This window comes from Eriocheir sinensis, chromosome 2 (genome assembly GCF_024679095.1).
Source record: "Eriocheir sinensis breed Jianghai 21 chromosome 2, ASM2467909v1, whole genome shotgun sequence".
NCBI classification, from domain to species: Eukaryota; Metazoa; Arthropoda; class Malacostraca; order Decapoda; family Varunidae; genus Eriocheir; species Eriocheir sinensis.
This window is the reverse complement of record NC_066510.1, coordinates 957,782-976,293: the sequence shown is the minus strand read 5'-3', so window position 1 is coordinate 976,293 and position 18,512 is coordinate 957,782. Positions and strand designations below refer to the sequence as shown.

Sequence of the window (18,512 nt, the reverse complement as noted above, 5' to 3'; positions counted from 1 at the left end):
CAGAATGTTCTTATTATTATTTTTAACTTACATACATTAATGAGGTTTTGGACATAAAAATGTTACATCCAACTATTGTTACCTGCCACAGACAGAATAAGAAAAGGAAGAGTAAGGAGCTGCCTCACCTTTTTCCTTGTAGAGGAAAGCATGCGAAGGAAAGTTGAATGATGATCCCTCCACTTGAGGCACAACACTCCCTCCTCCATCCTGCCGCTGTATTCTGGAAAATGACAATACACTGTTACCAAGCAATTTGGGAATCGACAGTTTTCACAAGATGGTGGAAATTTTCCACAAATCAGGTGGCATTAAAAAGTGGCGAATTTCAAATAGCCGACAAAAACAATCCGTCCTAATTCAGTAATCCTGTCACGTAACCTTAAGACTGACAAGTTGGGGAATGGCTGACAAAATTGGATAATTTAGTATGATGATATGTGGGAACCATAAAAAAATATAGAACTCAAATTTTCAAAAGCTTAATTTTACATCCAGAGAAATCAATGAGCAAAGGTAAGAGGAAAACTGAAAGATGGTCGGGTGAGCATTTTTTTGTATTGGTACACCTGCAACAAATGTACACTTGAAATAAATGATCATTCATCATTTCACTACAGTTGGGTTCTGAACAGCATGAGATCAAAAAGTGCACTTCAGGAAAGCCTCAAGCAGTGCAACCAATACAACAAAATGAATGAGAAACCAATCTACTTGAGAAAATATCAAGCAATGCGGCACATAGAGTACGTGCATTCTAAAGTACAACTTAACCCTCATGCTCCTTGGCAAAAATGCAAACACTGATTCTGGACCCGTAGACAAACAATGGATGCAATGACCCAGGCACAAACATGTTTTATGCTTACGTGGAAATGCACTCCTTAAACAAAACATAGATGATTATATACAAAATGAAAGCAAAGAATCTCTTATTTTGTGATGACATACCGTATTATAAGGCTTATAAGATGCTGCATCTTGGAAGATGCAGCCTGATTTTGGAAAGAAATTTCTAAGAAAAAAATTGAAAAAAAGACCACCAAAACTCCATTGCCAAATAATTATCTGGGTAGGCAGTGGTCCGAAGTGTCTTTCTGCCGCTCTATTTCCATGTTCTTTGAACACCACAGCATAAGTAAATTGTTTGATGAATTCACCATGGGTGATCATTTTCAGGAATGAAAAGAGCTTGTGATATGTGTTACAGCCTGGTGGTAAAGAAATATGTACGGGTTAAAGAACATTGACGATGTAGTTTCCCGAAATTTATATATTTTTGGTGTAATCTTTACTGCTTGAATTGACAAGTGTCCTTGAGTAAAGCAATGAAAATGGCGGCCGGGCTGGTGTTGTGAGAAATACATCCCCGTACATACTGATGATGCACAGCTTCTGATATCATTATTAGCATATTATTCTCACCATCACTCGTAGGTTATGACAGACAACTAGGCAAGACACAATTCACATGGTTCTGGTGACACGCGGCATGCAGCTGTTTGTTGTATGGGTGTGGTTGTGTGGTTTTCAAACAATGCAAATGGCGGCCGGGCTGGTGTTGTGAGAAATATCTCCCCGTACATACTGCTGATGCACAGCTTCTGATATAATTAGCATATTATTCTCACCATCACTCATACTTTATGACAGACAACTAGGCAAGACACAATTTACGCGGTTCTGGTGACACGTGGCATGCAGCTGTTTGTTGTATGGGTGTGATTGTGTGGTTTTCAAACAATGCAAATGGCGGCCAGGCTGGTGTTTCGCAAAATAACTCCTTGTACAAGACTCATGATGTACACTTGTCATGCCCCAGGATTTTATTTTCTATTTCCTCTATTTTCCAACACGTCCTCTGCGTGTATCGAAACACACGAGAAATTAATCAAGACAAGGTGAGGGTATTCGCCGGCTGCCTGGGATTGAACCCGCGACCAGCGTGACGGGAGAGCCACTCTTTACCGAGTCGGCCAAAGAGGTACCCCACTGGCTAAGTGGGTTATGGGAGGCTCGTTCATCAGGCATAGTCGCCGCACTACACACTCACCTCCAGAAGTTTGTTTCACCATTCTGCTTATGTTTGTGTAAACAGGGTTGGTGGCACTGAAGGGGCGGAGTTAGAGCTTCCGAATTCAAGTGTACTTTATTATGGGTGGCAACACAGCTGTTAATGCAACACCCAATATGGAGCAGTAATTGGTTCGAGGTCTGATAATGGAACGATTCATCCGAGATTTTGTGTGACCAACACCTACAGCCTGAGTCAGTCTACAGGTCACATCTATAGTAGATTCGGTGGGAGAATCGTCGGTTATAGGTAATACAGTATTTTGCTTTACAGTCAGACAGTAATCGATGGTCAAAGCTCTGAAACAATTGGAAATTATTCGAAACAAATGCATACAATAGTATATCAGTATAGCAGCATGTTAGACAAAGCTCAAAATAGTCGGACAAATTACAATCCTAACAACATTGCCACAGAAAAGTAGCGTCAATACTACAAATGTTACAACAACAAACACCATTAATTTGACACTTCAAGAAAATGGAACTTAGCAAAACAAAAATATGAAGCATCAAACTTATGCCGCCCCTCCCTCATCCTCTACGTCCCCTTCCCCCATGGCAAGTGTATACGTTGTAAGGCCTGTAACCACCTTCAGAGCAATATATGTACTACAGCTTCCCTTGCGAAACAATACCTCGTCGTTGTCGCAACGCCCGCACATCGGAGAAGGATAATGGAGAAATATGAGGCGAATGAAGATCTAATCTGCAGTTATGTCAAACTATTTTGCATGAATGACAAACTTTATTGCTATGGTGGTATAGTTCGGGACTCTGTGATATTAATGGTGACCACTTTTTCTATTCCTCATATCTGTCAATTTATAATGCAAAATCCTGTACAGGTAACTCTCGATTTACGCGAGTATTGTGTCCTTGAAGAGGTCGTGTAGATCAAAAACAATGTAAATCAAACAAGAGGTAGGTTTCTATCAAGAAATAAATATTCACTTCATTTAGTTGAGAGAGAGAGAGAGAGAGAGAGAGAGAGAGAGAGAGAGAGAGAGAGAGAGAGAGAGAGAGAGAGAGAGAGAATATCCATATCACCAAGATATCCACTTAGGCACTCAGTCTCAGCTTCACTCATGTGAGGAAGAAATGAGGGACACCATGAGCAACTGGATAGTATTGGTACCAGTACCGAACAGTCTGGTACCGGTACCGTACTGTAGAGCTGGTACCGTTAGTACCCGTACTGGTACCGGTACCAGCCCACCCCTATTGTTGAGTAGCGTGGCAGCGTGGGTACTGTATTGTTGTTCAAGTGGCGCTTGGAAAGAACTGAGCTCAGCTGTGTGGCCGTGGCTCCGTGTGAGTCCAATTGCGTGAGACAACTGGTGACCACTCCATAAAATATCGCGTATAAGTGAAAAAACATGTAAATTAAACATTTATTTGGATTTTGGACCCCGTTTTATTTCAAAAACGCGTAAACCAAACTCACGTAAATCAAGAGTTACCTGTTTTATGTGATGTCAAGAATCGATACTTTCATTAATGCTGGCTCTCCGCCAACACGAATTCCATGAGTTCAAGAAATCTCGGATGAAACACTGATACGCGTTCCGTTTTCAGATTCCAAATCATACGTACACGTGACGTCAAAAACCCGACTCCCCCCCTTCAGTGCTACCATCCCCGTTGACACAAACATACATAGTATGTGGAAACGAACTTTAGGAGCCGAGTGTACAGTTTCTGATATCATATTTACCCCATTATTCTCACTAATATTAATAATTGATAATGAACACATGGATATTTTTTTTCAACAGCTAGTCAACACAATTTTTTTTTTTAAATTTGCAGATAATAGACAAATAAAGATAATGTTATGGAACAAGTCCTGTTTTGTTGAAGTGACATTGGTAAATATTACAGAACAAGTTCTGTTTTGTTGAAGTGACATTGGTAAATGTTTTAAACGCAAAAAAGAGTTAAAAGTGCTAATTAAAGTAAATATCTTAACGCAAAGTTGACAGACATTTTTGATATTATATGAGTGCATTTTCTATTTTCTTTACATGTGTAGCATTACTGAGTAATAAAATTTGTTGTATAAATGTAGGGCATTTTAGAATTCATGTTTATATTTAAAAAAAATTTTTTTTTAAATAATATACATATTCGTACTCATTCCGTATTATATTAATGTAATTTTGTAGTTACTTTTTGGATATTATATGTCTTTCTATAACATCTGCATATTATTTAGTAGTATTAAAACCTTACATATCATTTCTGGAACATTTTTGTGTAAAGCATGGTTACATTTCATGAGCGTAGAAAACGACATAAAAATTTCAAGTTAAAACTGTCATCATTTGAAGAATTGGAAGTCCAAATAATCTAAACTGATACCTCAAAGGAAGCCTAAAGCCTAAGGATTACTTTAGGCATTTGGGTTTGAGTCTTGTTGCAAAGCCAGAATTTTAAGAAATTTATTTTAAAAAATTGTACAGGCCGTGAACACCTTGTGTATGAGCCGTGACCCCCTGGTCATAAGCCGTACAGCAATTGGAAAAAAAAAAAAAAAAAAAAAATCTTACTATGGAGAAAAAATATTCTCTGGAGAAGCTCAACAGATACGCATAAAGGAAGCCCATTTCCTGAGGAGCATTATGTACTCTTTGTTTTGCCTTTTTGGGCAAATACAGATTTTTAATGAATAGTTTCCCACTAGTAGTACGGGTTGTGTCCACCTCACCCTACTATATATTTCCTACTTACCTTCAAACACCCCAGAATGCCATAGGAAATAGTGTACAGATCAAAACAACTGTGAAAATAGCCATGAAATTTGCGACAAACCAGTGGCTCACCATCATAGTCCAGTCCATCGCCACTCACCAGTGACAACAACAGTGCAGCGTGAAGCACGTCACACATATCCATCATAGAAAAACAACTAAACTTTAACAAATCTAACCAAAGCAAATCTAAACCAACCTATCCATATCTAACCTAACCCTCACTCAACCATGAATTCAATATCAACCTATATGTAACCTAATAAGGGGTTCAAGATTGGCATGGTCGTATCACAACTATTATTCAATTGCACAACAAATGATGCTTCACAACAATCCCATGAACTTAAAAACTATGAAAGGGAAGAACATAAAAAATATAAAGCCCCACCAAAGTAAGTCAAAACCAAACACATGTCAGATTAATGTGAAACACAGTGAGACGGGTGTACTTCTGGAATAATACAGGGCGGTTGAAGAGGGCAAAGGGGAGATAGGAAATGAGATATGAAAGGGAACAAACACAATCTTTACCCAAACGCAGCCTTAAAACATTCAAATAAACAAGCAACCTATTAAATACAAGAAGAAAAAAAAACAAATGAAATCAACAGTAGAGGAAATATTTACCCTACAGATAAAACACCTGGACAACAAACACATCAGGTAAGCTGCAAAACACTAATATATTATTTCTATTTCTAGGGGACCTGCAGAGGGCCAGTCTCGGGTGGCATGATATGCGGGGGTTGTGCGGGGGATTCCAGGGGCCAGGACAGGATTAGGATAAGGGTTAGGATGAGGAAAGGTATTGGGACATGGTGAAGGGCCAGGATTAGGGAGATAATGACTGATGATCCTATTCCTAAATGTGTCAAGAGTGGGGCTAATAATTAACTACATGAGATGGGAGATGATTCCACTCTTGGATGCTGCGGGGAAAGAATGAATATGTGAATATACTAGTCTTAGTCTGGTAAGTGTGGTACTTAAGGTTGTGGCTGCCTCTAGTGGATCGTGTAGTTGTCGGGTGTAAATAAGTGTCTTTGTTTATGTCTACTAAACTGTTAGTGATTTTATACAGCATTTGTTGTCTGTGTATTTGTCTTCGTGTTGCTAATGGGTCTAGTTTTATGTCTTGTTTAAGCAAAGTGACTGATGTGGTGTGTCTGTAATCACATCTGGCCCATCTTGCAGTTTTGTTTTGTATGGCCTCTAATCTATTTATGTTATTGTTAGTGTGTGGGTCCCAGACGGTGTCACGACATTCTATGTGTGGCCGAACGAGTGTCTTATATGCAAGAATTTTGATGTTTGTGTTACAGCTGTTAAGGTTCCTATGCAGGAACCCCAGGGCTCTGTGAGCTTTGGCCCTGATGCTGCTCACGTGTGTGTTCCACCGCATGTCTGCTGAGATGTGTACGCCCAAGTATTTGTGTGAAGAGACAGTGTTCAGGTTTGTGTCATGGAGTTTGTAAATGAAGGGAATAGGTTTGTTGGTACGGGTGAAATGGCTGTGATGGCATTTGTCTGGTCTAAACGTCACCTGCCACTTGGCTTCCCAGTCTTCAAGTGCAGCTAAATCGTCCTGTAGTCGAAGACAGTCATCCCTATCTTAAATGGGTCAATAAACTAAGCTGTCATCTGCAAAAAGTCTAGTAGTAGAGGTAAGTGATAGTGGGAGACCATTGATGTAGGAAAGGAAAAGAAGGGGGCCCAAGACGGTGCCTTGAGGTACCCCAGAAGTTACAGGAATAGATGAGGATTGACTACCATCAAGAACAACTCTTTGCTTGCAGGTAGTCAAAAACGTGGTACTCCAGTTAGAAAGTTGTCCTCGTATGCCATAGAATTCTAATTTAGCTAACAGTCTTTGGTGGGGAACTTTGTCGAAGGCTTTGGCAAAGTCAAGTATTATGGCGTCAAATTGTTTAATTTTGGGGTTGTTAAGGGACTGCAAAATGTCGTGTGTGGTCACAAGTAATTGAGTCTCACACGAACGTTTGGGCCGAAAGGCGTGCTGACTGTCAGTCAGAATGTTTTGCCTATCAAAGTGGTCCATTATATGTCTATGAAGTATATGTTCTAAAATTTTGCAGGGAACTGAGGTTAGCGAAATAGGTATATAATTAGCAGGGAGGGTTCTGTCTCCGGATTTAAAAATTGGTGTCACATTTGCCAAAAGCCAGTCTTGAGGGAGTTCTCCGGTTTGTAATGTCTGTGAGAATATAACCTGCAGGATAGGTGCAAGAATGCAAGCATTAGCTTTTAGGATCCTGCAGGGTATATTGTCTGGTACAGAATTAAAATCAACATTACCTTTGAACACAGAGGGAACAGTTCAAGGCTGCGACAGCTCCTCAGATGCACAAAAAACGTTGATAGCTGCTCTTCAAACGTTGTGGACTGGCTGGCAAACGTTGTGGACTGGCTGGCAAACGTTGAGGTTGGCTGGTAAACGTTGTGGACTGGCTGGTAAACGTTGTGGACTGGCTGGCAAACGTTGTGGACTGGCTGGTAAACGTTGTGGACTGGCTGGTAAACGTTGTGGACTGGCTGGCAAACGTTGGGGTTGGCTGGTAAACGTTGAGGTTGGCTGGCAAACGTTGGGGTTCGCTGGTAAACGTTGTGGACTGGCTGGTAAACGTTGTGGACTGGCTGGCAAACGTTGAGGTTGGCTAGTAAACGTTGTGGACTGGCTGGCAAACGTTGGGGTTGGCTGGTAAACGTTGAGGTTGGCTGGCAAACGTTGTGGACTGGCTGGCAAACGTTGGGGTTGGCTGGTAAACGTTGAGGTTGGCTGGCAAACGTTGTGGACTGGCTGGCAAACGTTCGGTGTAGACGGTAGTGAAGGGCCGAGGTTATTTTTTTTCTCTTTCTCGTGTCTCAGCAGACGTCCACGCCCGCCCTTCCCGCTGGCACACTCCTCACCCTCTGTGCATGGCCGCCAGGGCGTGCTGGAGGGATATCAAGGCCTCCTACACACTAAATTGCAAGGGAGTGGAATTACAGCGTCCCACTCTGGCCGCGTCCCTCCTGTCCTCTTCTTCTTCTTCTTGTGGCTGCCCCGGAGAAGGAGCAGTGTTGCCATCGATAATTTTTAGTCACGCTACATTTACCATAAAAAATCGCTAATTATGGCCCCAAGTCGCTATATTTTAGGCACTGCAATAATTAATTATACCCTCCAAATATTCCTAAATAGGCCGGTGACTGCATACTTTCTCCTCAGTAAACTTGTGATGTAGCTACCAATCATGCTTGATACAGTGGGTGGTATTTCATAATTGAAACACGATTTTTTCACATTTGCCATCTTGGTTTGGGGTAGGTCCAGCTCAGCAGAGGTGGGCGCGGTACTGAAAAATAAGTATAGTGCGGTTGCGGTAGTGCGGTACTTTTTCCGGAGTAGTGCGGTTGCAGTAGTGTGGTCCCATTTTTTTTCTTCTTTCCCAGTGCGGTACGCGGTGTGCGGTACTGCGGTAGCGGTAGTCACTAGTCAATATAAAAAAAAAATACTTCAGTGCCTATCCTGGCTATCCATTGACTATCTAATAACTTGTGAAATACAAAAAAAAAAAAAAAAAAAGAGGAGGACTGGGGGAGGGAGAGAGGGAGGCAAGGGAGGAGGAAGGGGGGGACAGGGGAGTAGAGGACGGAAAGGGGTGGAGGGGGAGGAAGGGAATGCATTAACTTTCCGAGGGAGGAGGGAGGGGACAGGGAAGAGGGAGGAGGAGATCAGCGTCATGTGTGAGAGAGGAGGAAGGGGTGGGTGGGAAGGAAGGAAGGAAGGAAGGAAGGAAGAAAAGAAGGAAGGAAGGAAGGAAGAAAGGAAGGAAGAAAAGAAGGAAGGAAAGAAGGAAGGAAGAAAAGAAGGAAGGAAGGAAGAAAGGAAGGAAGAAAAGAAGGAAGGAAGGAAAGAAGGAAGGAAGAAAAGAAGGAAGGAAGGAAGAAAGGAAGGAAGGAAGGAAGAAAGGAAGGAAGAAAAGAAGGAAGGAAGGAAAGAAGGAAGGAAGAAAAGAAGGAAGGAAGGAAAGAAGGAAGGAAGGAAGGAAGGAAGGAAGAAAAGAAGGAAGGAAGGAAGGAAGGAAGGAAGGAAGGATGGTGCGCCAGCTGCAGTAGCACTAGCCAGGGAGGAGGAGGATATGGGGGAGTGAAGGGGAAGGGAGGAAGGGGAGGAATTCTCCAGCGTTTGAGCGAAAACGAAAGATTACTAATATAGGAAAGTCATGACGGGAACAGTGAAACATTATTCAAACTGTCCAACATGTTAACACAAAACACATCAACTGCAACTGGTAATAGCGAGACCTCGACCGTGGGAAACAAAGAGACTATATATGGTTCTATAGTCTCCTTGGTGGGAAAGTTCTAAGCGCTGGCGTCTAAGGCCTCAGCGAAGATACCACGTGGAAATTTCAACGAAGAGATAGTTATAATAATAATAATAATAATAATAATAATAATAATAATAATAATAATAATAATAATAATAATAAATTATTATTATTATTATTATTATCAAACAATATTGATCTTGGCTACATTGAAGAGAGAGAGAGAATTACATAGAATTAAATATATAGAAAATCAGACCACACAGACCCCATGGTCCAGACTAGGTGGTCTGTCCTTAAACCTAAGTGAATCTACACTAATCAGATGGCTCCAAAACGTTGGTTTTCTACTCTAGTTAATATTAAGTTCAAGGAAGTGACGGTCGAGCTTGTTTTTAAAGGAGTCAGTCGTGTTACACTGGACCACTGACGGTGGGAGCTTATTCCATTCTCGCACTACAACGTTGGGGATGAAAAATTTGGTGCAGTGTGAATTTACTTGTCTACATTTAAGTTTTATGCCATTGTTCCTCGTTCGCAAAGTGTCATCGATCATAAACAATTTAGTTCTGTCTACATTCGTGAAACCATTAAGTATTTTAAAACATTCGATCAGTTTTCCTCGGAGGCGACGTTTCTCAAGAGAGAACATGTTAAGGGTGGAAAGCCTTTCTTCGTAGGATTTGTTGCGCAAGGAAGGGATCATCTTTGTTGCCCGACGCTGAACACCTTCTAATTTAGCAATGTCCTTTGCATATTGAGGAGACCAAAACTGTACCGCATATTCCAAGTGGGGTCTAACTAAACTATTGTAGAGCGGAAGTATTACATCTTTATTCTTGAATAAAATGTTTCTTTTAATGAAGCCCAACATTCTGTTCGCTTTATTTGCTGCATCGATGCATTGATGTGAGAATTTCAGGTTTGACGCGATTTGGACCCCCAGGTCCTTAACCCATTTAACGCTTATGAGTTTAACGCCGCGCATTTCGTAATCGAACTTCTTATTTCTTGTTCCAACTTGAAGGACCTGGCACTTGTCTCCGTTAAAGGGCATCTCCCATCTATCCGACCATGCTGAAATTTTATGCAAATCCTCTTGGAGGCTTTGCCTGTCTTCGTCAGTGAGAACCGAGTTACCAATCTTTGTGTGGTCTGCAAATTTACTAATGCGATTATTGAGTCCAACATCCATATCGTTGATGTAAATAATGAAGAGCACTGGGCCAAGAACCGAGCCCTGAGGGACGCCACTAGTGACCGGCGCCCACTCTGAGTCAAATCCGTCAATCACCACTCTTTGTTGTCTGTTGCTCAACCAATTCGCGATCCATTGGTTACTTGACCGTCAATACCTATTTGCTTTAATTTATAAAGTAATTTATGACGTGGGACTCTGTCAAACGCTTTCTGAAAATCAAGATAGACTACGTCCAATGATTTGGTTACGTCATAAACTGAGAAGAGGTCGTTATAAAAGGTCAATAGGTTTGATAGGCAGGATCTTTTGTTGCGGAAGCCATGTTGTGAATCCCCAATTAATGAATGGCTTTCGAGGTATCTCACAATTTTGTCTCTAATTATGCTCTCAAGTAGCTTACCTACAATTGAAGTTAGACTAATGGGTCGGTAGTTACATGGTATTTTTTTGTCTCCTTTCTTAAAAATCGGTGTCACGTTAGCCTTTTTCCAATCCGAAGGGACGATGCCTTGTCGCAAGGACATATTGAATACGGTTGTGAGGGAGGAGAATATTTCGCTCTTTGTTTCTTTAAGCAGTATAGGATATACTGTATCGGGTCCGGGACTTTTATTTGTTTTAAGTGAATGGAGAGCTTTATAAGGACTTCATCGGTTGTTATTTCAAAATTAGGCAATGCATGCTCTAGATTTCCATTAGTACTGGTGCTGGTGGTAGTGGGAGGAAGACTGTTAGTATTAAACACCGAGGAAAATAACCTGTTTAAGAGGTTTGCAATGTGTTGGCTGTCAGTCACTAGTGCACCGTCGCTGTTTGTTAAAGGTCCAATTCCACTTCTGATCGCCTTTCTGTTGTTTATGTAACTGAAGAAGGATTTCGGATTATTTTTACAGTTGGGTGCAATATTTTCTTCATATCTATGCTTTGCCTGACATACTAATCTTTTTACTCGTCACCTGGCATCGTTATAAAGTCTAATGTTTTCGGGCGTGCTCTGTTCTTTCTTTAACCTGTAAAACAGTTTTCTCTCCTTGACTGAGTGTTTAATTTCGCTATTAAACCAAGGTGGGCTTTTATTAGTGTTAATTCCCTTCTCGCACAAGGGGACGAATGTGTTCTGCTGAGTGAGTAAGTGATTTTTAAAGCTTAGCCAGGCTTCCTCTACATTGCCGTCATCTGATAGTTGTATTTCTGTTAGTTTTTGTCGGATTTCTACGAAGTTAGCTCTTTTCAAATTGGGCACCTTTACTTTATTTTCAGTCACTGATGTTTGAGCTCTGAAGTCGATGCGCACTAATTTATGATCGCAAGAATCGAGGTGTTCTCCTACCGTGACATTACTGACTAGGTTATCTTAGGTAGTTATAACAAGGTCGAGTATGTTATTTTGTCGAGTTGGTTCAGAAACCATTTGGCTTAGATAATTTTCTTCTAAAAATTCGATCATTCTATGTGACTCGCCTTCTGTACCTGACAGTGTCGCCCAGTCGATATGGGGGAGGTTAAAGTCTCCTAATATCAGTGAGTCGTTGTTATTAAGTGACTGCCTTAAAACGCTGTACATTTCAAGGTCGTCATCGAGTGATTGCCCGGGAGGCCTGTAGGTGACAGTCTGACAGATATATTTAAATTGACTTTTGCAATGTTTACTCGCACGCACAAATGTTCAACGTCTCTGTCTCTTGGTGTTTTGTCAGTGGGTTGCAAATAGCTTTTGACAAAAAGGGCGACGCCACCGCCTCTACGGTTTACACGATCTTTGTTGAAGAGTCTGTAGCCATCTATGTTGTATTCGGAACTTAAATCAATATTTGTGGTGTCGATAAATGTTTCGGTTATAGCAATCATGTCAAAATTTTCTGTTAGAGCAAGACATCTCAGTTCATCAGATTTGTTTCTTAGGCTACGCGCATTGAAACTAAGGATTTTTAAGTTATCTAGAGGCTTGGTAATAGAGGTGGTGGTACTTGCGGGATCACGGTTACGGGTTTGTTGCGATGCATGGCGTCTATTTATACGGGCGGGGTGGAGAGACGTGGCTGAGGGTCGTTTTTTGATCGGGTGTCACGTACTGCGTCGCTGAGGAGCCTTCCGAATCTGGCTACCCCGATGGGAGACAGGTGTATTCCGTCCCTGTGGAAGAGCTCACTTTGTCCGTAGAAATTGTCTCAGGCGTTGAAGAACTCCACGTCAAGCTCTCTGCAAAGAGTCTGTAAGCGGTTGCTTAGGCTGAAGGCGTTACTGAAGAAGTCGCTCTCCGCCCACGTCCGTGGTAGAACTCCTGAAATCAAAATGTTAGGGGATTTAGACTTATACTGCTGGATGAGCCTACGGTACTTGTCCAGGAGTTCCTCAGACCGGGTCGTGGTGACGTCGTTCGTACCTGTGTGAATAACAAACAGTGAATCATTAGTAGCCTGGGGGGAGATCTCCTCAAGAGCAGCAGTTATATCGTCGATCCTAGCACCAGGATAGCAATAGTTCCGTCTTCGACGAGGAACTCTGCCGCAGAACTCAACTACCTGCTGGCGAATCATGGAGTCACCCACCAGGAAGGTGCTCTTCTGTTCGTCCTCCTCCTCCAGAATGGCAAACATGTTGAAGCAATGAACAAGATAAATTGCTTGTCTGGCTGGTTTGGCTCCTCCATTCACAACGATGAAGCCATCATGGGCGGTGCCACTACCACCTCCAGCTGCGTGGTGTTGTCCGCTGGTGTTGACGGTACCGCTGAGGGCAAGGGGGCGGTGGGAGAAGGGTTTAGCACTACGGCAACGTTAGCCTGGATGAATTCCTGCAAGGCGGCAACAGTGCGAGAAAGCTCTAAATTTTATTCTGACCTGCTTCCATCTTCTCTTCTTGCTCTTGCAGTCTTGTCTCGAGATGCTGCCTGGAGAGCAACAGTCGACAGACAACAGAACACCCTGTAAAAAAGTGAGCTGAAAAGCTACCGTTACAGGTACTACACTTCTTAGGCGCCATCTTAGCTGAAAGTGATTAATGATTGCCTGAAATGAAAGAGATAAAAACACAGAGTGAAGGGGATTAGGAAAGGTGAGGTGAGTGAGAGGGGGTTTAGGAAAGAAGGTAAAGTGAGAGAGAGGAGGAGTAGGAAGGGATGTGAGGTGAGTGAAGAGGGGGAAAGAGAGGGGTGAGTGAGGTGTGTGAGATCAAGGATGGTTAGGAAAGAGGTGAGGTGAGGTGTGTGAGATAAAGGAGGGTTAGGAAAGAGGTGAGGTGAGCGATGGGGGGGGGGGGGGGGGGCTTATAAATATGTGGAGGTGAGGGAGGGGTAGGAAGGGATAATCCTCTAGGGCAGGGATTCTCAACCTTCCTCCATAATTTACCCCCTCTACCTGATCTATTTCATCGTTTACGCCCTTACAAAAAAATCATTGCCATCATAAAGGCACTGAAAATTAGAAGATAGGAAAACATATCTATTATTTACCTTTTGCACAAAATATCTTATACTTTGATAGAGAAATTATATAGGCCATTCATATCACAAAAAAAAATTATATTCATTCATACACAATTATTGCAGTTATTTACTCCATATCATTTAATTTTTTACCCCCAAGGGGTAAATTTACCCCTGGTTGAGAATCAGTGCTTTAGGGGATTTGTAGTGAGGAGGAGCAAAGAGGAGGTGAAGTGAGCGAGGGTGGGGGGGCTTAGGTGAGGTGAGGGAAAGGGGGGTAGGAAGGGTTAATCCTCTACGGGATTTAAAGAGGGTGTAGTGAGGAGGAGCAGATTGAATCCTCAGGGGAATTCAAAGGGTGAGGTGTCGGCAAGCACAACGCAAAAAAACACTCGAGAAACACACGAGAAACTCACGCAACCCGACACACCCAAATCACACGTGAAAACACTCGGGATCACAACAACACACGAGAAACAGTCAGAAATTCAAGCATAAGCACGATTCAACACCCCCAAGTCACTCGCAAAAACATCGGAAACACAACAACACACTCGAAACACTCTGATACCCACGTAGAACACTCGGAAATAGCCAAATCACACGCAAAAACATCGGAAACACAACACACTTGAAACACTCTGAAACCCACGTAGAACACTCGGAAACAGCAAAATCACAAGCAAAAACACCGGAAACACAACAACATACTCGAAACACTCTGAAACCCACGTAGAACACCGGGAAACAGCCAAATCACACGCAAAAACACCGGAAACACAAATCACAGAAGCAACCACAGGCAGACACACTCACAGAAACCGCAAACGAACACACATGAAACACGTGTCGGGAAATCACAGGCAACACACAAGGTTCACAAGCAAGAACACACAAACACACGTGAAAGCAAACGCAAACCCAAGAGCACAACGAAACCACAAGGTTGACAAGGCGGGTAACGCGGGTAAGCGAGGCTGTGGCGACCGCAGCGGGGTGAGGTCACGTCCGTCTCTCAGGAGAGGTCGGGGTGAATGAGAGAGAGAGAGAGAGAGAGAGAGAGAGAGGATAGAGAAGTTACAATGAAGTTTAAAAACAGATATAGTATGTACTATGGTCTTGTTATGCATCAAAGAAAAAATTGTACGGGACTTGAGATTGAGCGGCGATCATGTTAGTGCTTGCTTGTACTGTTGTACATTGCCATGTACAGAGCAAGGCAAGTATACTTGCTTTGCATGTACAGTCATCGTCAGAGGCAGTCATGGCGTGCCGCCTTGGGTTGAGTGACTAACAGATTAACTCTGAGTTATTCATTTAGTATTTAATTTTGAACAATAACTGAAAAGTCAGAATGATTGAATCACTGATTCTAATGACTGACACCGATTAACTGATTGAGTCCGATTCACTGTAAAAAAAAAAATAATAATAATAATAATTCTGTGAGCATGCCGCGCTGCAAGTGTCTTCGATAGTTTTCTAAGTACCGCAAAAAATACCGCAGGATTTTTTAGTGCGATCCGCGGTAGTGCGGTATTTTCATAAAGTTTGCGGTAGTGCGGTACTTTTTTTGTGATGCGGTACTACCGCACTACCGCACTAAGTACCGCACTTGCCCACCTCTGCAACTCGGACCATCTCCAACTCGGACCATTCTGAAATACCAACCTCGGACAATCATCTCAACCAACTCGTACCATTAATCTGAACGACCAAGTCGGACCATCATCTCAACCAACTCGGACCATTCTGAACGACCAACTCTGACAATTTTTATTACAAACTTGAACCATCGTTTATTCCAACTCGAACTCAAGATCCAAACCTTGGGTGAATCATCCGTATCATCTTCTCACCCTAGCTCATGTCCAGCCCAGGTTTCATTTCTAGACCGTAGTAAGCACATCATGGACAAGTATTTTGACATAGTGCGTCCCCGACAGGTGAGATTACAGCTTTCTGTGCAGTTTTCCTGATTTATTAGTATATCAAGGAAATTAAACATATAAGTGTAAATTACTGAACTCTATACAAATTGTGTTCTAGGGTCCGGCGATTTCATCACATAAATCTTTTGCATATCCTACTCTATATTTAGTAAAACTATTCTTGAAGGCAAAGGATGCAGTACAATAAATTAAACAAAATATCAGGAAAAGTTTCAAATTTAAACTTTTCCTGCACAACCACAACTGGGAAAACGTCTGGGATAGCCCGCTAAACACTTGCCTCAAAATCAAGTATTACTTCCTGAACTTTCAATTGTTCTGCCAAGATTTCATTGATTGCCAGGGGCCGCGGCAGTCCGTGAGAGTAGAACAATATTGATGGACAGTCAAAGATAAACGAGTAACAAGAAGAGTTAACAATGAAGATGCACAAGACGCGGACAACAGGGCACGCGACGAGAAACACGAACAATTGGATGGCACAGGAGACAAGGACAAGGGTAGACGGAAACATTTCACATGAATACCCTTAACGAGTCTGTGCTTGCAGCGCCCATTTTCTTAGTGTCACCGAGGAGGAGGAGCACGCGGCTTGAGCGGTGACGGCTACACTTCGGCATTGCAAAAATCTTGAGCTCTGAGGATATTGTTGTTGTTGTTGTTGATGTTATAGGCCGCGGCGACTAGTCGCTCACATGAGCCCTGGTATCGTCCTGTGAGGGCCTCACAAGCGCGTCAGCTGCCCCGTTTTCCTGAGGAAGGCGCAGGTGAGGCGGCGCTGCCCTTATCAGCTGGGAAGGACGCCCCTTGGTTTACTCGAGATCAGATTCAGGTGTTTCGTACATGGTCACAAATACGGGTACCCGAATTTTATTATATTTCGCCATATTTCAAAGTAAAAACTAGTGTTCCACTGTGTAAAATCAATGAAATATTAATGCAAAAGACATCTGATGCAGATACAAAGATTGTTTTGTTGGATATACGAAGAAAATATGATACATGGTTACTCACGGAATAAGAACGAGAAATGATTAGTGAGTGCTAGAAATTTCCCGTTTTCTCACATAGTAGTGAGAGAGAACGCTAATGTATCATGACAGACAAAGAAATAAAATTACCTAAAACAATACGGGGTGAAAACATCTATTGCAGCGAGTAATTCCGCGGAAACTCATGACAGGACTCCTCATTTCATAAAGCAAAACAACTATTATATATTTTTTATCGAACTTTTGCATACACCAGAAGAAGCAGCAAGAATGACATAATAATATAAGCCAAAAAAAGAAAATCAGGTCGACCACTTACAATCCCACTTTTTTTTTTCTTTACAACAAAGGAGACGGCTCAAGGGGAACAAAATTAGTGTAGAAAAAAAAGCCCGCTACTCACCGCTCCCATAACAGACAAAAGTAAAGAGTGGCCGAAAGGGAGGTAAATTTCGGGTGGAGAGGTGTCTTGACAGGGTTGGCATTAAACCCCCCCCTCAAAAAACACCTAACCCCCCCCCAAAAAAAAAACCCACCCAGTTTTTTTTTTAATATTTTACATAAAATTTAGTGTTATATCCTATTGATAAATAAGGCCCATATATATACATGAAATAAAAAAAAGTAAAATCCATAAATATCTTTAAAAAAATATATAAATAACATCAAACAGTTTTTTTTCTTTATCTTATTTGCTTGTGTTCTAGTTTTTGCTTTGACACACCTGACACATCATCAAACAACCACCACGCTACGACACGGTTTCACCAAGCCAAACCATACTCGGATACTCCACATTACACCCAGCCATATCACACAGTCACACCACAAATCACACTTAAATTAAGGCCATCTTACATCGTGACTATTCATCGCCGCTATAGTAAATCGTTTTGCACAACACCACTTCGTACACATGAAAAACTAGTGTTTTCTATTTCATTAACCTTTTCCATTAAGAATAAGTCAGGGCTCAAACTTATACTTGCCAATACCACAGTTTGCGATAACAATGTTGCTGAAATAGACACAGCATTCCGAAATGACTATATCAGTAAAGACAGTAGCCACAAAGGGACCAACCTGCCAAAAAGCAGCAACACCAACCTCCAGTTCACCGTTCACGACTGTCAAGTGGTGCGTGCCCGCCCACACCTCGCGACTCTCTCCCTGCCCAGTACGCGTACAGTACAAGTCAGTGGGCGGCCAGGCCCCTAACCCTAACGACCTGTGGGGAGCGCATACCCCCTGACAGACCCTTAGCGTACCCCCTGGGGTACGCGTACCCCAGGTCGAAAACCCCTGGTCTAAGTGATAAAACACACACAGGAAACAACACTACTTTTGTTCTTTCTGACTCATAACTATAATTTATACGAAATATATATTAGGGTGACTACTAACCAGGGGCGGATCCAGAAAATCAATTTTGTGGGGGCCCGATGGTAAAATTTCATACGTTAGCGACAGCCTAAAAACAGTGAAGGCTAATGGATAGTGATGGCAGTTTTTTGCCTAAAATCCACAGCTCCAGAGCAATCAACGTATAATTATGTGCCAAATGATTTTTTCTTGTATATATATATATATATATATATATATATATATATATATATATATATATATATATATATATATATATATATATATATATATATATATATATATATATATATATATATATGCAAGCATTATTTCAGCTGGCAAGCAATAACAAGAAAAAATTCAAATTGTACATCCGACCAGTGAAAAGGCAGATCTGAACATATAGAAATCATCA

General features: G+C 41.9%; 2 protein-coding genes across 8 annotated transcripts in view; one reads left to right on the top strand and one right to left on the bottom strand.

The window, feature by feature from the left end:
* Window positions 1-7,866, bottom strand: part of LOC126998371 (zinc finger and BTB domain-containing protein 17-like) — a 130,089-nt gene extending 122,223 nt beyond the window's left edge. For 2 of the 5 annotated variants that reach the window (XM_050859912.1, XM_050859922.1), the window contains exons 1-2: window positions 7,146-7,866; window positions 129-223 (exon numbers count right to left, since the gene is read on the bottom strand). In XM_050859912.1, the coding sequence (XP_050715869.1) occupies window positions 129-209 (81 nt within the window). In that variant the 5' untranslated portion in view covers window positions 210-223; window positions 7,146-7,866. The remainder of the gene's footprint in view (window positions 1-128; window positions 224-7,145) is intronic. The other 3 variants (XM_050859966.1, XM_050859955.1, XM_050859933.1) reach the window with 3 other exon arrangements.
* Window positions 1-18,512, top strand: part of LOC126998378 (receptor-type tyrosine-protein phosphatase alpha-like) — a 226,597-nt gene that overhangs the window by 54,497 nt on the left and 153,588 nt on the right. The window lies entirely within an intron of this gene.